Here is a 20,275-nt window from a genome sequence, read left to right as displayed (position 1 = left end):
TGACGGGGGGGCGCGCGCTGCTCAGAGGCTGCCTCTCACCGGAAGGATGCGGACGGCGCGAGGAGAGATTCCACTACACTTAATTAAGGAGCAGTCCGCACGTGCCGGTAAACGCGTAAAGGGGCAAATTAATTCAGTGTCAGTGGGAGCAGCTCACCGACGAGAAGCAGTGGTGTTTCCAAAGGTGGAATTGAAAGAGCTGTAAATCTATTTTTTTTTCTTCTTCTTCCCCGACTCCGGCTTGACGGTCGCTCCTGAATCACTGGACTGTTGCTATCAAAGTGTGAAGCCTCAGTCACTGGAGTTCTCTCTCCCCGAGCTGAATTCAGAGTTATTGGACGGGATCAACACGAGCAGCGTTATGGATGGATTTATGTCATTCTGTTGAGATATTTATATACTCTTTGTTGGGTTGCTCAGGTAAGATTTTCCCTCCTTTACTCTGGGCACGAAAATAAAATATGTCATTGTCAAGAGATTCATCTTTTTTTGCATAAAACTGACCAATTATACATTTAGCATTTAGCAACACCTGTTTGCATATACATGTGGAATCTGCAAACATAATTATCATATCATGTTTTTTTTTTTATTCCTTTGTATGATTTCATTTAGATAATTCTCCTTTAAGATGTTTATGCAGCCATTTAGATATTGTGGGAACTATTTTCTTCCTTCTCCTGCTAGATGATGAACGCACAATGAACATGTGAAAAGGCTGAAAAGTGTTCCGCTCTCCTGAACAGAATCTGAAAAAATGCAGTTCTCTAATGACCTTAATGGATGCACTACATGTTTTGTTTTCTTCCCGAGGCTTGAAAACAAAGTTTTAATGCACTTGCAATATCAATTTAATATTGAACTCGTGACCGTGAAGAATGAAACCCCATAAATGTTACAAATAGGCTACGATGTGAATTAAAGCGTTTGAAAAAGGTGGTTACTAATCTAATGCTCGTTGGCAATCCCCTGCTGTGAGTAAAACTGTTGAAACCTTTTGTATTTTCTCCTTCACCACCTCTTCTCCTATGACCAGGAGCGTTACTTGCTGTTGTTCTATCCCCCCCCCCCAATATTTTTGCTTGTCTAAACATTATGGTGAAACATTACAAGGCTTTTGATTCCTATTACTGCTGCAGTCACTGTCACATTATTCTGACAGAAACAGAAAAGCCTCGGCAGCCAGCTGCTCCCAAAAATCGTATCTTTCCTTTAAGTTTGATTTAGGTTTTGAGGCAGGAGCACAGCTCAGGAGTTGAAGGGAGTCAGCCTGTCAGGGGAAATCTCTGCTGCATGGGAAAAACTCCCCAGGGATCACTCCACATTTGCAGCGTTGTGGTTCAGGGACAAGACAGGGCAATAGGGAGACGAGACAGTGAAGAAGTCATACTTATATAATCATGCTAATGATACATTCTGATGACTAAAAGACTCCACTGAGGAGCGTTAAGGCCAATTATAGACTGGAATGTATTTATTTGTATTTATTCATATATTATGCTCATGACTCCAGGGTTTTGCTGGTTGGGGGGGGGGGTCATAGGTTGAGAACACGATGTATTTGGTTTGACTCCACCTCTGCTGGTCCTCAGCAGATGTGTCCTGTCATGTCCTGGCTGCTCTGCCTGTGCCTCTGGGTCAGTGTGACTGCCATTCAGCTGTGTCAGGCCACGTTCTACGACACGATCCAGCAGCATCATGGGACGAGGCCTGGACGAACCACCATCCACATGATCGGTGAGTCCTTTCTCTTCGGGCTGCGGGTGCTGCAAAGCTCTTAAAAAGCATAATAATAAGATGCAAATGTTTTCTTTAAGTGGCACCTCTTTTCTTTTTTTTTTCATTTTGCCACCGCTGCCACCCTTTGTTGTGTAAATGTAGCAGGTGTGGTTGCTCTTGTGTTGAGAGAAAATAACACTTTATTTTGTTCTGGGTTCATATTTCCGTCTTGATTTTATTACACCCATATGAGACTAACAACCAATTATTCAGCGAGCATAGTTCACATTGTTTGTGGAATGTTTTTCATTAAGATGCGGTATTGATAGCCCGAGAGTTTTCTGTACCGAAGATCACAAAGACAGACAATGAATGCCTTCTTGCGCTTTCCTTCTTGAGCTATTACAGTTGATATTCATGCTACACTGCTCCTCCTCAATTTGATCTGTGCGATTGCGGCCCCTGTGAAAATTGCACTGAATAGAATATGACCGAATCACTGCGGTCAAACTTTTTTGTTTTCACGATGGCGGATGCATGCCGTGCTTATGGTAAATAATTATGATCTCAGGATTCAACAGAGGAGAGGAAGTCGAATGCTGTCAGAACTTCAAAGGGAGATGTAGCTGCGTGAGCGTGCAGGTCCTCGGTGTCTGTTATTTCCTCTATGCGCCAGTGCACCTCAAGCATATCAGCAAGGGGTCTTTTCAATACTCTCAATATTGTGAGTCAGAAGACTTTCTGTTCAAACGCCTTCATTTCATTACTCACGTCTGCACAGAAAGAAACGCTCACAAATAAGAGATCTTCTAGAAAGTGGTCTCATGTCAACAAAAGGGGAAATGGAATTAATTTTTCAAATGTGCGTTCAGATGCCACGTTGGGGGAAACGAGTTCAAAGCGAAACGATTTGAATCCTTCAGGACCCTCTGCCACTAAAAGTGTAAATGCCCCCGTCGTTCCATTTACCATAGTGTGGCTAGTTCTCACTCCTGGATAAATGAGATGCCAGTTTTATGAGAGGAAGATGGGAAGCCTGTCTGGATTGATTCTGACACCGGGACATTTGTTCTGGGCTGTGTGCCGTGAGCCTGTTGGATTGGTGGGAGGATTGGGGTTGACGGGTCATGAATTGGTGGCAAGGAGGCCATTGGTTGCAGACCATTGGGCCAATCATTAAAGGCAGCGGAAATGCCACAGGTTCACGGTGGTTGGTATTGCCAGCAGGAAATCGAGATTACGGAGGCCGAGAGATCAGTCGTGTCCTTGCCAATAGAAATTTAGCTCTATTGTGGGGGGGACGCTGCTTGGAAAACCAAGTCAATCGCAGGTGACTTCGGGAAAAGCTGAAATGTGACCTGATGTTCAGACCCCGTCGACGCAGACAAACTCGAGATAAATGATTAGTCACGAATACAAACACCTGCAGCATGAAAAGAGCGTACGAGACGGGAAGATTACAGATTTACCAGCAGCGTTGTGTTGCTCACTCCAACCGTGTTGCCCAGCGATAATTTCATTTGACAGCATATAAGCAACTGTTCCACCTCGTGCAATGGGATATTGACAGCCTCGTGGCAAAGAGCGTGTGTCCAGAAGTCCATTAGCTGGATGCCCCTTGAGTAGGCGCTCGCAATGTGCCCAGTGATTCGGACAAGGCAGCATGTCTCCCCGCCCTACAGCTCTACTTACAGATTGCTGCCTGCCACTCTGGTCGACGTGCTCGCGGCTTGTTCTCTGCCTTCAACGGTGCAGGCAGCGTTGCTCTCTGCGGTATGATTCATAAGGTGCTGTATTTATTTGGTGCAAAGAGCGTGAACGGCGCACGAAAGAGAACAGATTGTGTTTGTCGTGCATCTGTAAAATAGCCAAACAGAGATTTTTGCATTTGGGGGTCATGCAATTTCTCCACCGCTGAACATGTGTGGACAAAACACAACACACACACACATATATATATATATAAAACAAAACTGAATTGCGAGAAACAACACAAAAAAATAACCTCCTGCTTGCATCAACTTAATCCAGCATGAAAATATGCTTTGCAGGTGTGACAAATCACACCTTTTTCCAGGAGTAGCATCTCAGCTCTTGCATGCTATTTGGTCAAGACTGAAATATATGCTCTCTGCAGGGAGAACAAAAGGTGCGGCAAATGTTTTTTTTCCCAGGCAGCAGTCTATTTCCTGTGGAAGGAATCGTGCCACTGGTGATGCGGTGCATCATGGGCATGCGGAGATAATGGAGACAAAAAAGTAAATAGCGGCCGTCTGAGGTGGCCTTGCTCCCTTGTGAACTTACTCCCACCAACAGTCGGCTTTCGCGGAGGTCAACCGGCTCATAAATGAAAGGTCATCTATTCTCAACAGTGTGCGGATAATACCTAGCAGTTCGCTGGAAAATCGGTAGCTGCGAGTGAATAAGCATAACGAGATAAGATAGTCAGAGCGGCAGAAACCGGGGATACAGGCAGAAGTAACTCACTTGTTATTATCCACTGTATATTATAATTTATTCAGGCGTAAGTCATAAATACTTTACTTTGTGTGATATCTATTTCACCGTCTTCCTCTCGCTTCACAACGTTCCTTACTATGATAGTCTTCCATAGCAGCTGCAGATGCCCCCCCCTCCTCAGCCCCTGTCTGCCCCTCTCAAAGATGTGCCTTTTCAACACGGATGTAATTTCAGTGTTAAGCAACTTTTCATATCGGGGTTACTTCTAGAATGCAGAGTGCTCCTATAGTTTTATTTCTTTCCAAAGTGAAAATACCATTTAAATCCCTCGCGTCTCCCCTTCAGGAGCTTTAATGAGGAGTAGAGGATCAGGGCTTTTTCTCTCTCTCTCCAGTGCGCCCCGACAAAAGAAACCACTCACTGGTAAAGCTCACAATGAAACAACATGAAAAATGGATTTTCGGCTGTCACAAACAAAGGTTGTATCCTCTATGCACGGTTTTAGACACTGACAATTTAATAGCCTTATATAATGCATCCTGGAGGCATATTATTTTGACATACATCTTCCTCCACCCCTCCCCTAGACCTCCTCTCAACCATGCTCTCACTTGTGTCATCGCCGCTCCACTGCAGTGCCGATGGGAAGTGGCGTGCAGCCTGAGCCCGAGGCCCCTCCACATCTGGAGCTTCAGCAAAGCCACTTTGTCCTGACGCTGTTACACATGTGACGTCGAAGGACCCCTGACCGCTCTGTAAAACACCAGAAACTTCCTCCCTAGCCTTCAAAGTGGATTTCCTTTGCTTTGCTTATTGGCTTTGTAGTCAGGACGGGCAATGCTTGTTTGCATTGCCATAGTTGTGGAATAAACTATTCGTGTAACTTCCTCAGTTAGCCCTGAAAAGAAAACTACATATTTAAGTAAATGAATCTAAGGACAATCAGTATCCTAATTATTACTGTATGCTCACAGCTACAAATAGGTTTTACATATTTCAGTATTTCCCATTAATTTCCTCGTCCAGGCTGTGAATTATTCATAAGAGAGAGCTCCTCTAAGCTTATGGATATTTGTTTAAACAGCATGTTTAATTGAGGTCTTTCAGCCAATTCGGTGCATGGGGCTATGGTTTGTGGTCACAACGCTTTTATGCAAAATGAATTTCTGTGGCCCACAGCCTAATTAATTAGCCAGCTTTCCCTCGTAAGACTACAGCAGCTGTTTGTTGTCTCAGCCAGAATCCCGGAGCATTAATAAAAAAAAAAAGGGGTGGTGCCTGCCGACAATGTTCACAGCTCCATATGACGGTGACGAGGTCATTGCTGGTTTTGGTACAATGGGAAATATAACCTCTTTTTCTATTTTACATACATTAGTGTTTTATTCTTTTCCTAATTCCAACATGTGTTGCCTCTTTAGAAACCCATAATTTATTTAACACAAATTGATCTATAAATTAATATATTTGCTTGTTAATAATAGTAACCTCCAACCCCAAAAACACATTTTTACATTTATATATGTAAAAGAAAATCGCCGATATTGGACACGTCTTCTCTTTTAGATCAACTGTCACTACTATTGATTGCTTTCTGCATCATTTTACTCCGACAGGAGACAACGTCTTCATTCTTGTGTCTGCATTCATATTATCAGTTTCACGACACTTGTAATAAAATAGTACATATTAGAGCAAGACAGATACAGCCATGCTAGTGCTTTAAGCTCAATCAGCCACATGTTCACCATCTTGCCAAACAACACTGAACACACACACACACACACACACTCACACACACACACACACACACACACACACACACACAGAGTGTATGAGGTAGCCATTAGCTCATTCCATCAATTAGCTATACCCATTCATCCTTGAGGGCAAGATATGATGGCAATCCATCCAATGGTTGTTGACATATTTCAGTCTGGATCAAAGTGGTGGACGGACCAACCGACGCACTAAAATCCATAAAGCTTCACTATCAAGACGGATTTATACAACGTCATCATTCTGACACAAGATAATTGTTAGAAAGAAAAAGTTTAAAAACAGACTTACAGGCTTAATAAGATCAATTCGACCAACATTGCCCTAAGTCTCTAATGAGCAAACGTATTTGTTTCAAGGTTAAAAAGGTCAACATTAAACCACTGACATACTCCCACTTTTGCTTTATTCGTGGGGCTTCTGAGGAGATGTTCTTTAATGTGTAAGATGTAAACTGTAAGTGGCTTGTAAAACACCAATAAGATGAAATGGATCGCAGGAGTGAAGTGAAACACTTTGTGCACTAAACCAAATGTTCTGTTCCAAATAGCTAATGGAGTGTATACGGTTACAACCCAAATTAAGAAGTACATTCGGGTTGATGCGCTGCTATGAATTACAGCCTTTGGCTAGAAAGAAGAAGAAAAAATGCGTCATGACTGCACATAAAGGAGGGCTTGTAGTTAAGAGACATTTGCAAAACATATTTTTGCCTCAGAATAGCATTATTAGTTGATCGTTTCAAACCACTTTGCCTCCTTGGGTGGAAGAAGCAGAGCATCCTCTTGGGGTCATTAGCAAGAATTTAAGACCCTTGTTTTGCTTAGTAGTAAGCAGCAGTTGTCTAAATATTGTAACAGCTGACATAGCTGCAGGATAGTTGACTCTGAAACCCTGATGAAAGCGTTCAGCTTGCTTTAATCCAGAAATAGTCTAAAACAAAAGCTCAGCTATTACACATAATGTTATTTTTGTTGCGTGCAAACAGAAAAAACAAATAAGTGTTGTTTTCTTTTTGTTGTTTTTTTGCACCATATTGAATAACGCTCCAGGAAACTTTTTTGAGCCTTAGAACTACACAAATAAATAAATCAGTGGCTTCTTAATAGAGTTTATGTATGACATGAATTATTCACATTGATAAATGTGTAATGATGATTTAAGGTGTAATTTGTGTTAAAGTGCCACTACCGTGAATAGTGCTGCTGCATTAGATGTTTAGTTATGAAACTTGGGGGATTTTTGAAGAACGGGTACGTTGTTTGTTCATTGTAATGAATTCAAATTGAAATATGTTAAGTAATGTTGATAAATAGCTGCTCAAGCTTAGACAATGAGCCCTTTAGTTACTTTGTTTCTTTTGCTTCTCTTTTTAGCTGTTTCGCATGTCTTTTTGTTTCTTTTGCTTCTCTTTTTAGCTGTTTCGCATGTCCTTTTGTTTGTTTGTCGTTTCACAGACCTGGGTAGAATAAGGATCTCTTTGCAAAGAGTGAATGATGGTCCAATAAGAAATGTCCTATAGAGGTTCTGGTCCGGGGTCCCCAAGTCTTTACCCGGTGGGCCCGTTCAGTAAGACACACAAAGCTGCGTTCATGCTGGAGCGGTACAACATGATCATCCACAGATGGCGCGTGAGCTACAAGCGTGCACGGAGGCTTTTATGCTCTACGCGTCCTCCGTTGCAGTATTCTCTGAACGCCTGAGGGTGTATAAACAAAAATATTCTGTGCAGAAGCAAGAAGTCGTCGAGTGTTCCTGAAAGGACACTTTTCAAAAAGAAAGAATATTTTTTCGTTTAGAAATAAAAATAAAAAAAATTATAGGAAAGGAACACCACAAATCTGAAGCACTTTATAGCAGCGCACCTGTTCATTTACAGTCTTAAGCCTCTTTGGAGTCACACCCTTAAACCCTATGAGTTACGGGGTAACAGAGCGTAGTAAATGCTCTGCCCGACTCAGTGATAGCACTTCAAATTTCTCTTGATTAATAACAAAAAAAAAAAAAAAATCAATCCAACCTCTTTTATCTTTTGTTCCCATGCCAGAGAATCCAAATGAGCCTTCGCGTTGGAAAGGATCCCATCATCCCCTCACTTCACAGTAATTGCTGATGTCACGGGTTGCACAAGCCGTTGTGTGTTCGTGTGTGCGAGCGCTGCTCCTCTTTAATTCAACATTTGCCCCATGAAACAACACTTCTGTTAAAGTAATGATAGCTTTGTGTCTCCGCTGTTTGGAAATATTATATCAGGGAGTTCAAACCTTCTATTTGTGCAACGAGAGTTCCTGCAAATGTCCTCCCTGTTGAGGTTAAAAAAGGCTTTGTTTCCTGTTACCCAACATTGTATGGAGAGATGCAACTTTTTCACAGGGTGTTTTTGTCCATTTTGTTTTCCCTTTGTGGAGGATTTTCAAGGTGTGCCGGTCCTCAGGCTCCCCCTGCTCTTTAGATGATGCACAGGGTTTTTGTCACTTCACTGTTGGCCATTTATGGTGAGATTTAGATGTGATTTCTTTTTTCTTAAGGTTCTGGTGACCCACTTGTGAGACAAATTGTTTATTAAAATGTAGTTAAAAATGGGTCTGTAACATTTGTAATTCCAGAAGAGAAAGTACGTCATCCTCTGTATTTATAGCAGTGGACTATATATCAGTATAATATAGCAAAATATAGCAGTATTTATAGCAGTGGACCAAATATCCTTATTTTTTAATTTTCTCAATGAAAGAAATACTTCTTTGCAGAATGGGAATCAAGCTTGAGAAATCATTTCATATGGAATTGCCTTCGTGGTTTCACAAGCCTATTTTAAATGCTTGGCAGGAATATGAAATTCATTATCACTACTTAGACCTCATTAAACTGAAAAGAAGCATCTCAACTTACTAATTGGTTCCAAGGGGGAGGGTAGGATGAGAAATAAGCAAAGTAATTAATATTGGGTTTATCAGGCTCTATTGCAGATTTCATTTTTTGTTTTCTCCTTCCTGCTCTAATATCAGCTTGGTGTGCCATAAGTCATCTGGCATATTTACCCTACAGATCCAATTACCTTCTCCTGGAGTACACTTGTGTATAAACGGGCGACAAAAGTGGGAAAATATATTTTTGTCAAACAGGATGACAGGAGCAACAGAAACTCACCATTTCCTCCCTGACTACATGAAATTAAATTACAATAAAGACAACCGTTACACGTCATACTTCCTATCACTTCCTATTAGGATCTGATTTGCTGTAATTTAGCTTCATTTAATGTCAGAAAATTAACATACAATTAAAAACCTGGCTTACGGGTGCTAATGTAACACCACACAGCGACACACGTTCTATACCTTCCTTAACTGCAGTGAGATGTGATGAAAATGTTGATCATGTGACCGTTCCGTTGCGTCACGCTTAATAAGTACAGAAACCCTCCCCACCAATTTCTCCCTTTATCAGCTGGAAAGGCGTTGCGTGATCGTCGCGGTCAACCTTTCAGAACGCACCACACGGCACCAAAGGTCATTTTTCCGCCGTTGTATTATGCATTAATGCACGGTTTACATGTTGCAGGCTCGTTGGCACACGCCGCCGACTGTCTGTCTGGCAGCGAGAAGGCCAGCAGTCACATCAGAGGCTGGCAGCTGTTCTCCAAAGGCTCTCTGACTCCACTCTATCTCTGTTTCCCTTTTTCTTCCCTTTGAATGTAACTCTTTCATCAGCGCAGATTCTAAAAGATATGAAATACAAGTTCTGGTCGTTTTCCAGCTAGGGGAAAAAAAAAAAAGGACGAGAGCGAAGGACGGGACCAGCTTGACATTTAAAAAATGAATGACATCTCGCTGACAGAAGACGTGTTCTTACAGAATTTCTTTTCCGTTTCACTAAACTCACAAGTGAATGTACGACGTAGATGGAGTGCCTTTGTTTATATGGGTTTAATGGACATGAAAGCTGCTGTGTGATTGCCGCTGTACAATAAATTGCAGCCACTCTCAACGAGGCGCACGTCTCCACCATAAAAAACAAAAAACAAATAACCCACAGGCGTTCTTCTTGTGCGAAATCAGAATAGCATTTAATGCCCCGTGATCAGGGCCGTACTCTGGGTATCCTGGGCCTGCGTTTGAGGCTCACATGCAAATGCAAAAAAAAAAAACATTCCCTATACTGCTCGCTGCTTCCTCCGTTCCATGCAGTTTTTCCTGCATCTTGAAACAACGCCAGCTCGTCTCTGTGTGTAGTCATTTTTCTGCATTTCAATAAAGTACCACCCATCTTTGGCCCACTGCACAGGACCAATCTCACGGCCTACTTGTGTGACGCGCTGTCAAAAACCGCCCAGACATATTTCAAGGCTTGCTGTGCTTTTATTGTCATGGGCAGTGATTTTTTCTTTTTTTCAGAGTAACAATTGGTCGTTTTCTATGCTTTGTAAATTGTTTTGATTCCCTCCAGCAAGCACATGCACTCTCTCCTTCTCACACACACACACATGCATATAAACATAAAACACACACACATGTAGTGAAGAGAGAAATATCGTTTGTAAAGAAGAAAATATCCTCAAATGTTGACACATTTGCTATCTGAAGCTTCTCCACCAAACACCGTTAATGCTCAAAACATTTATTCAAGCGTTTTGCACATACAAGTCCTCTGCATTTTTTTTTTAACCTCAAAAACAAATTTGCCTTGCAGTTTATCGAGCGATACGTCACTCACTTTCACCCTCGCATTTATCTCTAGAATAACAACAGTAGGCTTTAGATGTTTTCACAGAAAGAAAGAGGGGAGAAAACAAATAGTCGCTCAATTTGACACCATGCCGTCACACGTGTGCCGTTCCTCTCACCGTCTTTCATCTGCATTCATTTGACATTCTCTAATGTGGCGCTCCCATTTCCCGGCAGCAACAGTAACTGCTGTAGCCCGCTGGCTTGGGTGTCTGCAGAGAGCATGCACGAGGAAAGTGGAGCCTGTTATGGGTCACCTTGGATGCATTTCCCATTAAAAAGGTGACAGGCATGCTGCTCTAAACAACGGAGATCAGGGGGCCTGCTGGCGCTTGGAAATGACTTTTAAGCTACCAAAAATGTACAGCAGACTGCTCATACGGGGTAGCAGGGACTTACGTATGACGTGGACTTGAGCGCGAGGGAAAGCTACTGGTATTCAGATTTCACAGTTAGACATGGGTGCAGATCCCAATTTCTGAAAAAACATGAATTGTCCCCCCCCCCCCCCCCCCCCCCAATACAAATACCCTGAATTGAACAAATGTATTTTCAGACTTCACATTCTTCACATTTTAGATTCAAATCTAAAATGTAAAAACATGATCAGTTAGTTTACACAACTTGGTTAGGGCTTCATATTCTGATATACATCCATATCAATTAATCATGCATAAAGTAGTCCCATACACTGAGAGAAGGATAAGAACGTGAGTAGACATTACATCCCCGAGACCCTTAAAATGACGATTCACATATATAACAGTTAAGTAAGCAGTGATATGCGCTGTTGGCTGTTTTGCACAAATAAACACGAAAGGTAGCAAAGTAAATGATTCCCTATAAAGTACTTTTTGAATGACATGGCGAGCCTCTACGAAGTTGTGAATAATGGTGGCATGGTATGAGTTGCATACGGGCCTGACATAGTATCTGCACTCCTGCAGTTAGCGTCACATGGCACATATATTATGTGTGAGCCGAGTGTTCTTACTCAAACGGTGCCATCACTGGACTCTAAAGCCCTACAGAGACAGGTTACCTGCTAAATTGAGTCCCTTAGGCTTTCCATTTGGTTTGTATATGGAGTGTAACCGCGACTACTCTCACCACTATCCCTCCAGTCATACACTATATTCATTAACTCCATATTTCATTTGGATTAATGGCTTCACTCAAATGATAGATGTTCAGAATCCCTCTATAAATTGTGCATATAGCATTCTTTCCCCCGCTCCATGTTTACACCATGTCGAACGCCTGGAACAGATGGCAGAGGAGCGTTGCCATTCAGACAATATACTTGCTATCAGCATCTCCAGAGACAACCACACAGCCTGGGCTCATTACGGCAGACAGCAAGTCATTGCATACTCATTGCATACCGACATTTCTATTGAGATATACTGGACATTTTCCCCCCGCGCAACGGCTTTGACTCCACGTTTGAAGAACCATTTACTGGTCCCACATGAACTCTGCTCACATTCATTAGGGAGGCAGAAGCGCAGATCCCCCGAAATTCAGAATTGGCGCCTCACGTTCATGTCACGCCTGATTTGCCTTCATCCAGCCTCGCTGTCCATAACTCATCCGATTTTGATGCAGCGTTGTCGGCGTTGCAGCGTGAATCATTGTGCCAGAGATCCCCCCCCCCCCCCCCCCACCAGCGGCTCAGACGCCACCGATGCCAGGTGTTGTCATTTGTGTCGATAATAGCAGTATGGTTAAGTGCTCTGGCAAATTTGTACGTGGTAGACTTTAACAAAGCCGATCCCTCGGTGAGTCAGAAGGTGTGTTAGGGTTTTTGCAGAAGTGATTTTACTTTCACTTTTTCAATTTATTTTAAGTAAACACACTGTTACATCTTGATTTGCAGACATAAAAGGAGGCACATTTTGACAGGCAAAGAACGAAAAAGAATAAATTTGCAAAAGAAGACTGAAAAATGGAGTCAAGATGAGTCCAGCATTAATCTTACTGAAGCTTCTTTTCCATAATTCTTTAGGTGTGATATTAAGGTTTGTACTCCAATTTAATAAACCATATTATTATTATATATATGGAAAAAGATAATTCCCACATCTTTTGAAAACAAGTCGACAGAGTGCGACAGCTCTTGCCTGTAGAGTCAGATGATGAGAAAATCATTCGACAAGTCTGCTATTGAGGTAAGTTATTCATTCCTGACCTTGGAAACAGTAGCTAGCAAAGAAACCTCACCACAAGGTTTGTTGTCTGAGAGCTTCTTCCAACTCTGCATTTACAATTAATAGATTCTCTACAAGTTAAAGAAATAATCTCGATGCAGGATTTTCATTTGAATACATGTGTGCACAATGGTGACTGTGGGCCACCAATGAAAGCACTTGCACCTGCGGTATTATGCACAGTGTCGAGTGGAAAAGGCGAGGCCGTGTGGATCTCTGACACATGAGGAATGTTAAAATGTAAAACAATAAAATGCATTAAAAGAATGAGAAGTCCTCAAAGTCCTTTCGGTGGCTGAAGTCATGTTTGGATCCTACTTTTTTTTTAAAAGTGCTATTATTATTCAACTCCATCAGTGATATGATCATGTGAGTGAAAGCCTATGTCTACAAAAACAGACCTAGTGGCCTTACTTAATAATTACCAAGGATTTTAATTGTAAACGCAGACTCGGATGAAGCACCTAGTCTGAAGTAAAAGTGGAAATATCATGGAAAAAACTCCTGTGGTGAGATTGTTTTGCTGGCTGCTATTTCCAAGGTCAAGAATGAATAACTTACCTCAATAGCAGGCCTGTCTCATGATTTTCTCCTCATCTGACTCAATTGCAAGCTGTCAGACAGTCCAACTCTACAAGTAGAAAAAAAAAACATCATCATTGAGCTTTACAGCAACTGATTCCTTGTACATGAACGTGGGTTGTATGTCTATCTATGTTTTCCAAGATGTATAAGTTATTTCATCACATATATAATAACATTATTAGAATTCAGCCCAAACTTTGATATCACACAGAATAAAAAATAAAAAAAATGCTTGTTACAATTCATTCTGGACTCATGTTCAGCTCATTTTTCATTCTGTCTGGATCTTTTATTCTATTATATTGTATTCTATTATATTCTATGTTATAAAGAGACAAAGCGTAACCAACTGACCTTGGACTTAACTTGGACTCTATTCAGTTGGTATGACTACAGTAGAGAGTGGCGGAGCTAATGAACGATGGTATAAAATTGCATTATGGGAAATGTAGGATCCAGTGTTGTTGAGGTTCGACCCATATTGCAGACTAAAAGTCACGATAGAACCCCTATTGTGTTTCAATTCATTTAAATAGGACAGAAAACAAATTAACATGCAATTGCGTCCAAACGCAAAATATTAAGATGGCACAAATATTGAATTCCTATTAATTCATATGGGACATGATTAGCCTTTGGTCCAAGTCAGAGGACTTTAATCTGAGGCTTAGTCAAGACGAGTGCAGATGAGACCGAGATGAAACCAAACAGTGTGGAGGAGGATTTTTTGTTTTTTGAAACACACAAACAAAATAATAATATCCCAGCGCAGAAAATAAATCAACATAAGAAACAAAACACCCGAAATAAATCATATCACAAACCAAGAAAGGAACCTCCACTCATAGAGCATGAAGTTATGGCTTTTTCAGCTCCTCTGGGCCTGAAAATGAGCTGCGCCCTGTTGGGCTCGGGTGGAAGGTGGTCACCTCGTTTCCCGACGGCTTCCGTTTCCAGGTTTAGAGTAATAAAGAGGCAGGAGCACAGAGCATGGTAACAAAAACAGGGCAGTTCCATGTTTATACCTTCTGTCTCTGTGTGATCTTTGACCCCGCGGATGACTTTTTCCTGTCTGACCCTTGTTCCTTGTCGATCAAAAATGTTGCTGGAGGGACGGCACCCACACACACACACACAGAAGCCCTCCTTTGGGAGACTGACTTTGTCTCTGATAATGGGAGGAAATGGAAATACAGAAAACAATTATACCCTTGCATGGTTCCAGCCTCCACCTGATGAGAGCGTTCATCTCCAGCCATGTTGTCCTCCGTCTCCCTCTGAAATATTTATAATGCAATGATGGGGTCTCGGAGCGTGCAGCGTGTTGTACTTGCAGGTTGAAGCCATGAGTGAACTTGAAAAATGCTCCTCCATGTTGTATTGCTTTTGTTTTGTTTTTTTAACATACGCAGTGCACCTGCCAGCTGGCAATACCCCACCGATTTGCATTTTTATTTGATTTTAATGTATTCTTCGGAGGTGATGATTTCCAAATATAGAGTATCCCAATAGTTTGCTCTGTTTGGTAGCGACAAGCGCTGCAAGTTAATTCTGTTGCGTAGTGTGTTTTTTAATAGATCAAAGAGGAAATCTAGGGCTGTCTTATGCAATTAAGAAGATGCATTAAGATGAACAAACCCCTGTGGGCTGTTGTTTTCAAATGATGCCCCACTGCTTCCACTGGTACATCACGATTAACGTTGCGCAGACATGCCCTTTTGTTGAGTGCATCAGACAGGAGGCAACATTCTCCCAGACCAGACGCACGTTCTGGATGTTTTTCAGTTAAACCAAAGGCTGTTGATGTTTTCTCTGAAACGCAGAGCCAGGAGTCATGATAACCCCAGAAACTCAACAGACTTGGCAAGGAGAAGGAGAAAAGGGCATATTTTCCGTCATTCTTTTTCCTGCTGTTTTGAAACGTGGCAATTGGTTTTGTTTCTTAAAACCACCTTATCCAATCAACACCTTGACACAATATGTTTCTTACGACTTGTCGCTTACCTCAGCACGAGCAAATTCACAGGTGCAAATATTCTGCATATCCCCTCTTGACAAACACTGAATCCCAAACGAACTGCGCTGAAGTTCAACGGCATTTGATTCTGAATAGTCTTCAAGTGATAAGTACAAAAGAGAAAAAGATATATATTTCTTAATAATGCAGTGAGAGAATTAAGTTGTGAGACAAGCCCACTGATCTACTGCTATCTGGCAGGTCAAGTGAGGCCCTGTTGGTTAATCCCCACAGGAACTTAGCTCACATGATGGTTCAATTAGATCCAGAAACTGATTCTCTCTCTCTCCCCGTCCTCTCTGACGTGAAGCAAATTCATTTTTGGGGTTTGGATGTTTTTAAACTGTTGGCTGAACAAATGTGCTATGTAACGCAACGATCTTACAGAATCAATCCCAAATGACTACTAGATTTAGGATTCAAACTGAAATCAAACACTTAATATTAACCCTCAAATGAGCATTTATATGTAGTATATATGTATTTATCTACAATTTAAGAGGCCTGAGGTCATAGATGAAATAATAGAATAATACATACTGATAGTTTGACATTTTTTTAGGCACAACAATTCATCAATTAATTGAGACAATCTATGAATTAATTAATAATTAAAATAGTTGTGCATAACTCCTCCTACGAAGCATCAACAACTGGTGTTCAAGCACTTAATAAATAAAGTTGTAACTCTATGATGATCTGTGATAACGCAAATCTTAAACTGTGTTCTAAAACCTTTGTTAAACTGTTTATATGTAACTTCAAATTATTTACACGTCTGTTTGAAAATTGTTGATACGGGTGTTTAAATTCCACGAGGAGACGATGATGATGAAGATGAAGATGAAGAAATGTCACCTCTTGCTGCAGTTGTTTTAAATGCTCCTTCACCAAAACCACAATCTTCAAATGTAGTACAGCGAATTTATGCAAATCTAGCTATGACACATTTCACAAACCCACGGCTCATTTTCAAACATTACTTCAAATCGCTTCGCTGGCAAACCCCCCCCTCCCCCGCTCTTTTCTCTACGACCTCCTTGATCTTGTGTCATGCTGACGGGTGTAATTGTCAGATGGTCCTTTGCCGCACAACTCAGTGGGTGGGAGAGGCCAGCGGTTGAGGCGGGTCGAGTCCGTTCGGTCCATCCTCTTAGCCTTCGGGGCAGAGCCAGTAGCTCGGTGATAATTGCATGGTGGAGCCAGTGTTCATATTCATGATAACCCTGAAGCAGGCCTCTCCACTCCTGCGAATGGATGGTGTTTTTTTAGTTTTTTTTTCCTGCCTCCTCTCACGCATCTCTTCATCAACATTCAGCAAGCTGCAGGGGTCACTCAAACAGTGTAAAACACAATTATTCTTGTTTACAGCGCACTTGTGAAATGTTTCACTTATTTTACCACACAAAATGAAACCTGTGAATATAGAGGACTGATGAATGTGGACTTAAATATGTGGTACATGCCATTGAGGTACCTTGAAATATAAATATTTAAACGTTTTCAAAAGGTCAAAATGACAGTCAGTGATGGAGGAAGTATTAATAAGTAGAAGTAATAATACTGCAATGTAACAATAAGTCAAGTGCATAAATTCAAAACGTGAATTTAAAAGAGCAAAAATGATTCTTTGGACTTTTCTCAGATATTCACTTTCTGTGACATTTTGGAATAATAATAATAATAGTTCTCTTCAAATGTCTCGTTTTTTTTCAAATCAGCAATCGAAAACTCAAAGTGGTCAGTCTTATAGAAGGGAGGAAAGCAGAAAATCCTTGCAATTTTGAGTCATTTAATTACATGTTCTTTTAGAGCTCAAATTAAAAGTAAAAAGTACATTCTTTCTGAAATGTAGTGACGTAGAAGTATAAAGTAGCATGAAATAGAAATTCTTGCTATGTTTAGCCACCTCCACGGTGAGGTGTTCAGATGTTCTCAGAGCTCCGTTTGATCACCCTCGAGATGCCGACTTCATAGTTTGTCGTCTGTTTTTTTTTTCCCCCTTTCTTATCAGAGGGGGGCACATGTGAAGTAATCGCTGCTCACCGATGCTGTAATAAGAATCGCATTGAAGAGCGGTCACAGACGGTTAAGTGTTCTTGTCTGCCGGGGAAGGTGGCTGGAACCACCAGAAACAGACCTTCATGTGTCGACGGTGAGTATTTTAGCAGATAAAGAAAAAGTTAATATTGGGCTTTATCACAATGCTGTCCAAAAGGTTATATAAGAAGGAAAAAAATGTGTTTTCAATGCGAGCCATGTTGCCTGAAAAGAAATGTTCCCATTTTTTTTTAATATTTGATTCAACTTAACATGCACTGCACTATACAAAAAGTCACATCCTTACCGAGAAAACTGCTTTGTAAAATGTTCTGTAAAGATATAGAGATCTGTTCAAATAAAAGCCTGAGTCGCCCATGCAATGCCTTGGCCCAGATAAGATTAACAATACCTGGGATAATGTCACATCCAAATGCAGTTGCTGACAGACCGCAGAAGGCATCTGCAGGTGTAAGCTTTCCTCCAACAGTCAAACAAAACTGGTGAAATGTAGCACACCTCCGGGAAGAGTAGGAAGTGAAGGATGACAACAACAAAAAGCAGAGATGAGGAGGAAAAAACGGCTCTTGATTACATAGGTACCTTGTAGATATTTCATGATGGTTTTATACATGCTTGTGACTGCTACTTACACTCAATCCCTTGTAAGAAATGGATTCTGTGCTCAGATGTGACACAACTAAAAACACATATTGGCTTTAGGAAGAAAAAAACACTCTCACCTCGCAGCTTTTATCTTAAATCCTTGCAAATATTACTGAAATCTCTGAGCGGACTGGGGGAATATGAGGTTGCCGGGTGTCAGCTCTGACAGATTCCTTTCCACTGTCACACATTACAAACCATTTACTGTCTACTTACCCTGTATTTAAGGCAATTTTCTCTCCTGACGGCAGAAATGTGGCGTGCATTAAAGTCAAGTCACAGTCACGTCTACCGATGCACTCAATCGATGAAATCCCCCCCCCCCAAGTTCCACCCACCACATTCACGTAGCCTGGAACTGCATCCGATAGAGGAACTGCATTGTGATGGGCAGCGGTTTTGCATTGCAACAAGTTGTTTGTGGCATATAGGTGTGACACATACAGCCAACTTACTTAGCCTACTTTGACATGACACATTTGACAATCAGGATTACTCCCCCCCCCCGCCTAATGCCTATCCGCAAAGTGCCGGACCATGCTATCTGGTTTTTGCACTCTGTTAGGGTGAACGGCACCTGCATCACCATTTCTCTTGTCTTTGTTGCCTGTAGCATCCATAGTAATTGGGAAGTGGTGGTGTGAGATGGAGCCTTGCCTGGAGGGGGAAGAATGCAAGACGCTCCCTGACAACTCAGGCTGGATGTGTTACGCTGGCAACAAGATCAAAACCACGAGGGTAAGATAACCTCTCTTGACCACGGAAAAACAAGACGTTGTAGCCGAAACAGCATGCACGGCACTGCGACACTCGCCGTGGCATCAACAGAGAAAAAAAGCTTAGTTATCGGGATTGTATTTCACTGCAAATTGACTTGTTAGCTGCACGCCGTAACCCCTCAATTTGCCTCCTCCTTTTTCCCCCCCGGCAGAACACTCAGCCATACACAACGTCAACATATTAACACTTTGAGGAAAAGGACACGAGGGAACGCCTCTGGAAGAAAGGTTAATCTGCAGGTCAGCCTCTTCATTTATACTGGAGCGTTGGTATGATAATTGATTCTTCTTGCCGAGATTTTAAAGGAGAAAAAAAAAACACAATTTACATTAATTTCTTTTGTATTCACGTCCTAAATATGTCTTTCCTTCTCCTTTCAGCACCGTCACAGGACCAATTACCACAAAGACTACGAACCTTTTGTTGGTTTTGGAAATGTGAACACTTCTCAGATTAAAAAGTGTAAAAAGATGTAGAATACATAAAGCACATCCTGCTCAAGGCTACTGAAAAATACTGACGCTCCGAGATGCCTGCGGGGAACTTCATCATAACCTTGTAATGAATATATTTTCATCATTTTCTTTCCAACTTTGAGATGGAACGTGAATGTCTGTGCATTTGAATTAATATCTGGAGAGCATTTAACGTCCCTCTTCAGACATCAGTAAGACAGATGTTCACTACGAAGCGCCGAACTGGAGAGGAATACATCAAAGTACACAGGATGAGCAAGTACAGTAGTCGACAGCCCTCAGGTTTTTCTTTTTTTATATATATATATATTGTAAGAGAAAAAAATATTGTACAGAAATTGTTTGTCCTTTTTTTTCTTGTGTAAATGAACTTTATTTATGGTGGTGTGGAAAATTGAATAATCCGAGTCCCTGAATGCAGTCTTGATCTTCTCGTCTTGTTACCTTCAAAACCCAACACAGCCAAAGTTTGATGAGTTTGAGGAGGTGATGTTATCAAGATAAAAAAAAAAAAGAGATGCATTGTGAGGACATTTTACAAAACACAGCTTGTGTGTCTTGATAATGTACATTTTACCATTTTTGTTTGTATGGTACTTGTATGCCTTTGGTCACCTCTTACATGGCTTTACCGGTCGAACTGGTAATGTGTCAGCTACCCCGAAACCGATTGATTCACCAAAAATGTGATGCCACTAGGTTGTTTTCGATACTTGAAATGCCTTATTTGTGTCAAATCATTCTAAGATGATATTGTACATATGATTGATATGTGCTGAAATTTCATTAAAGTCATTGTTCCTGTAACTAATGTGAGTG

At 41.3% G+C, this 20,275-nt stretch overlaps 1 protein-coding gene across 2 annotated transcripts; it reads left to right on the top strand.

Annotated features, from left to right (window-relative positions):
• On the top strand, positions 1 to 20,275 carry LOC311017678 (chemokine-like protein TAFA-1). 2 transcript variants are annotated; one of them, XM_084016177.1, is made up of 6 exons: positions 1 to 420; positions 1,593 to 1,737; positions 17,509 to 17,649; positions 18,814 to 18,938; positions 19,132 to 19,219; positions 19,361 to 20,275. In XM_084016177.1, exons 2-5 carry the CDS (start codon positions 1,596 to 1,598, stop codon positions 19,162 to 19,164), a joined length of 441 nt encoding a protein of 146 aa, XP_083872303.1. In that variant the 5' UTR covers positions 1 to 420; positions 1,593 to 1,595; the 3' UTR covers positions 19,165 to 19,219; positions 19,361 to 20,275. The 2 variants fall into 2 exon arrangements, with proteins under 2 accessions (XP_083872303.1, XP_083872302.1); XM_084016176.1 differs by having other exon boundaries at positions 2 to 420; positions 1,596 to 1,737.

This window comes from Eutrigla gurnardus, assembly GCF_963514095.1.
Source record: "Eutrigla gurnardus genome assembly, chromosome: 8".
NCBI classification, from domain to species: domain Eukaryota; kingdom Metazoa; phylum Chordata; class Actinopteri; order Perciformes; family Triglidae; genus Eutrigla; species Eutrigla gurnardus.
The sequence above is the reverse complement of the archived record's forward strand: the minus strand, read 5'-3'. Positions and strand labels throughout refer to the sequence as shown.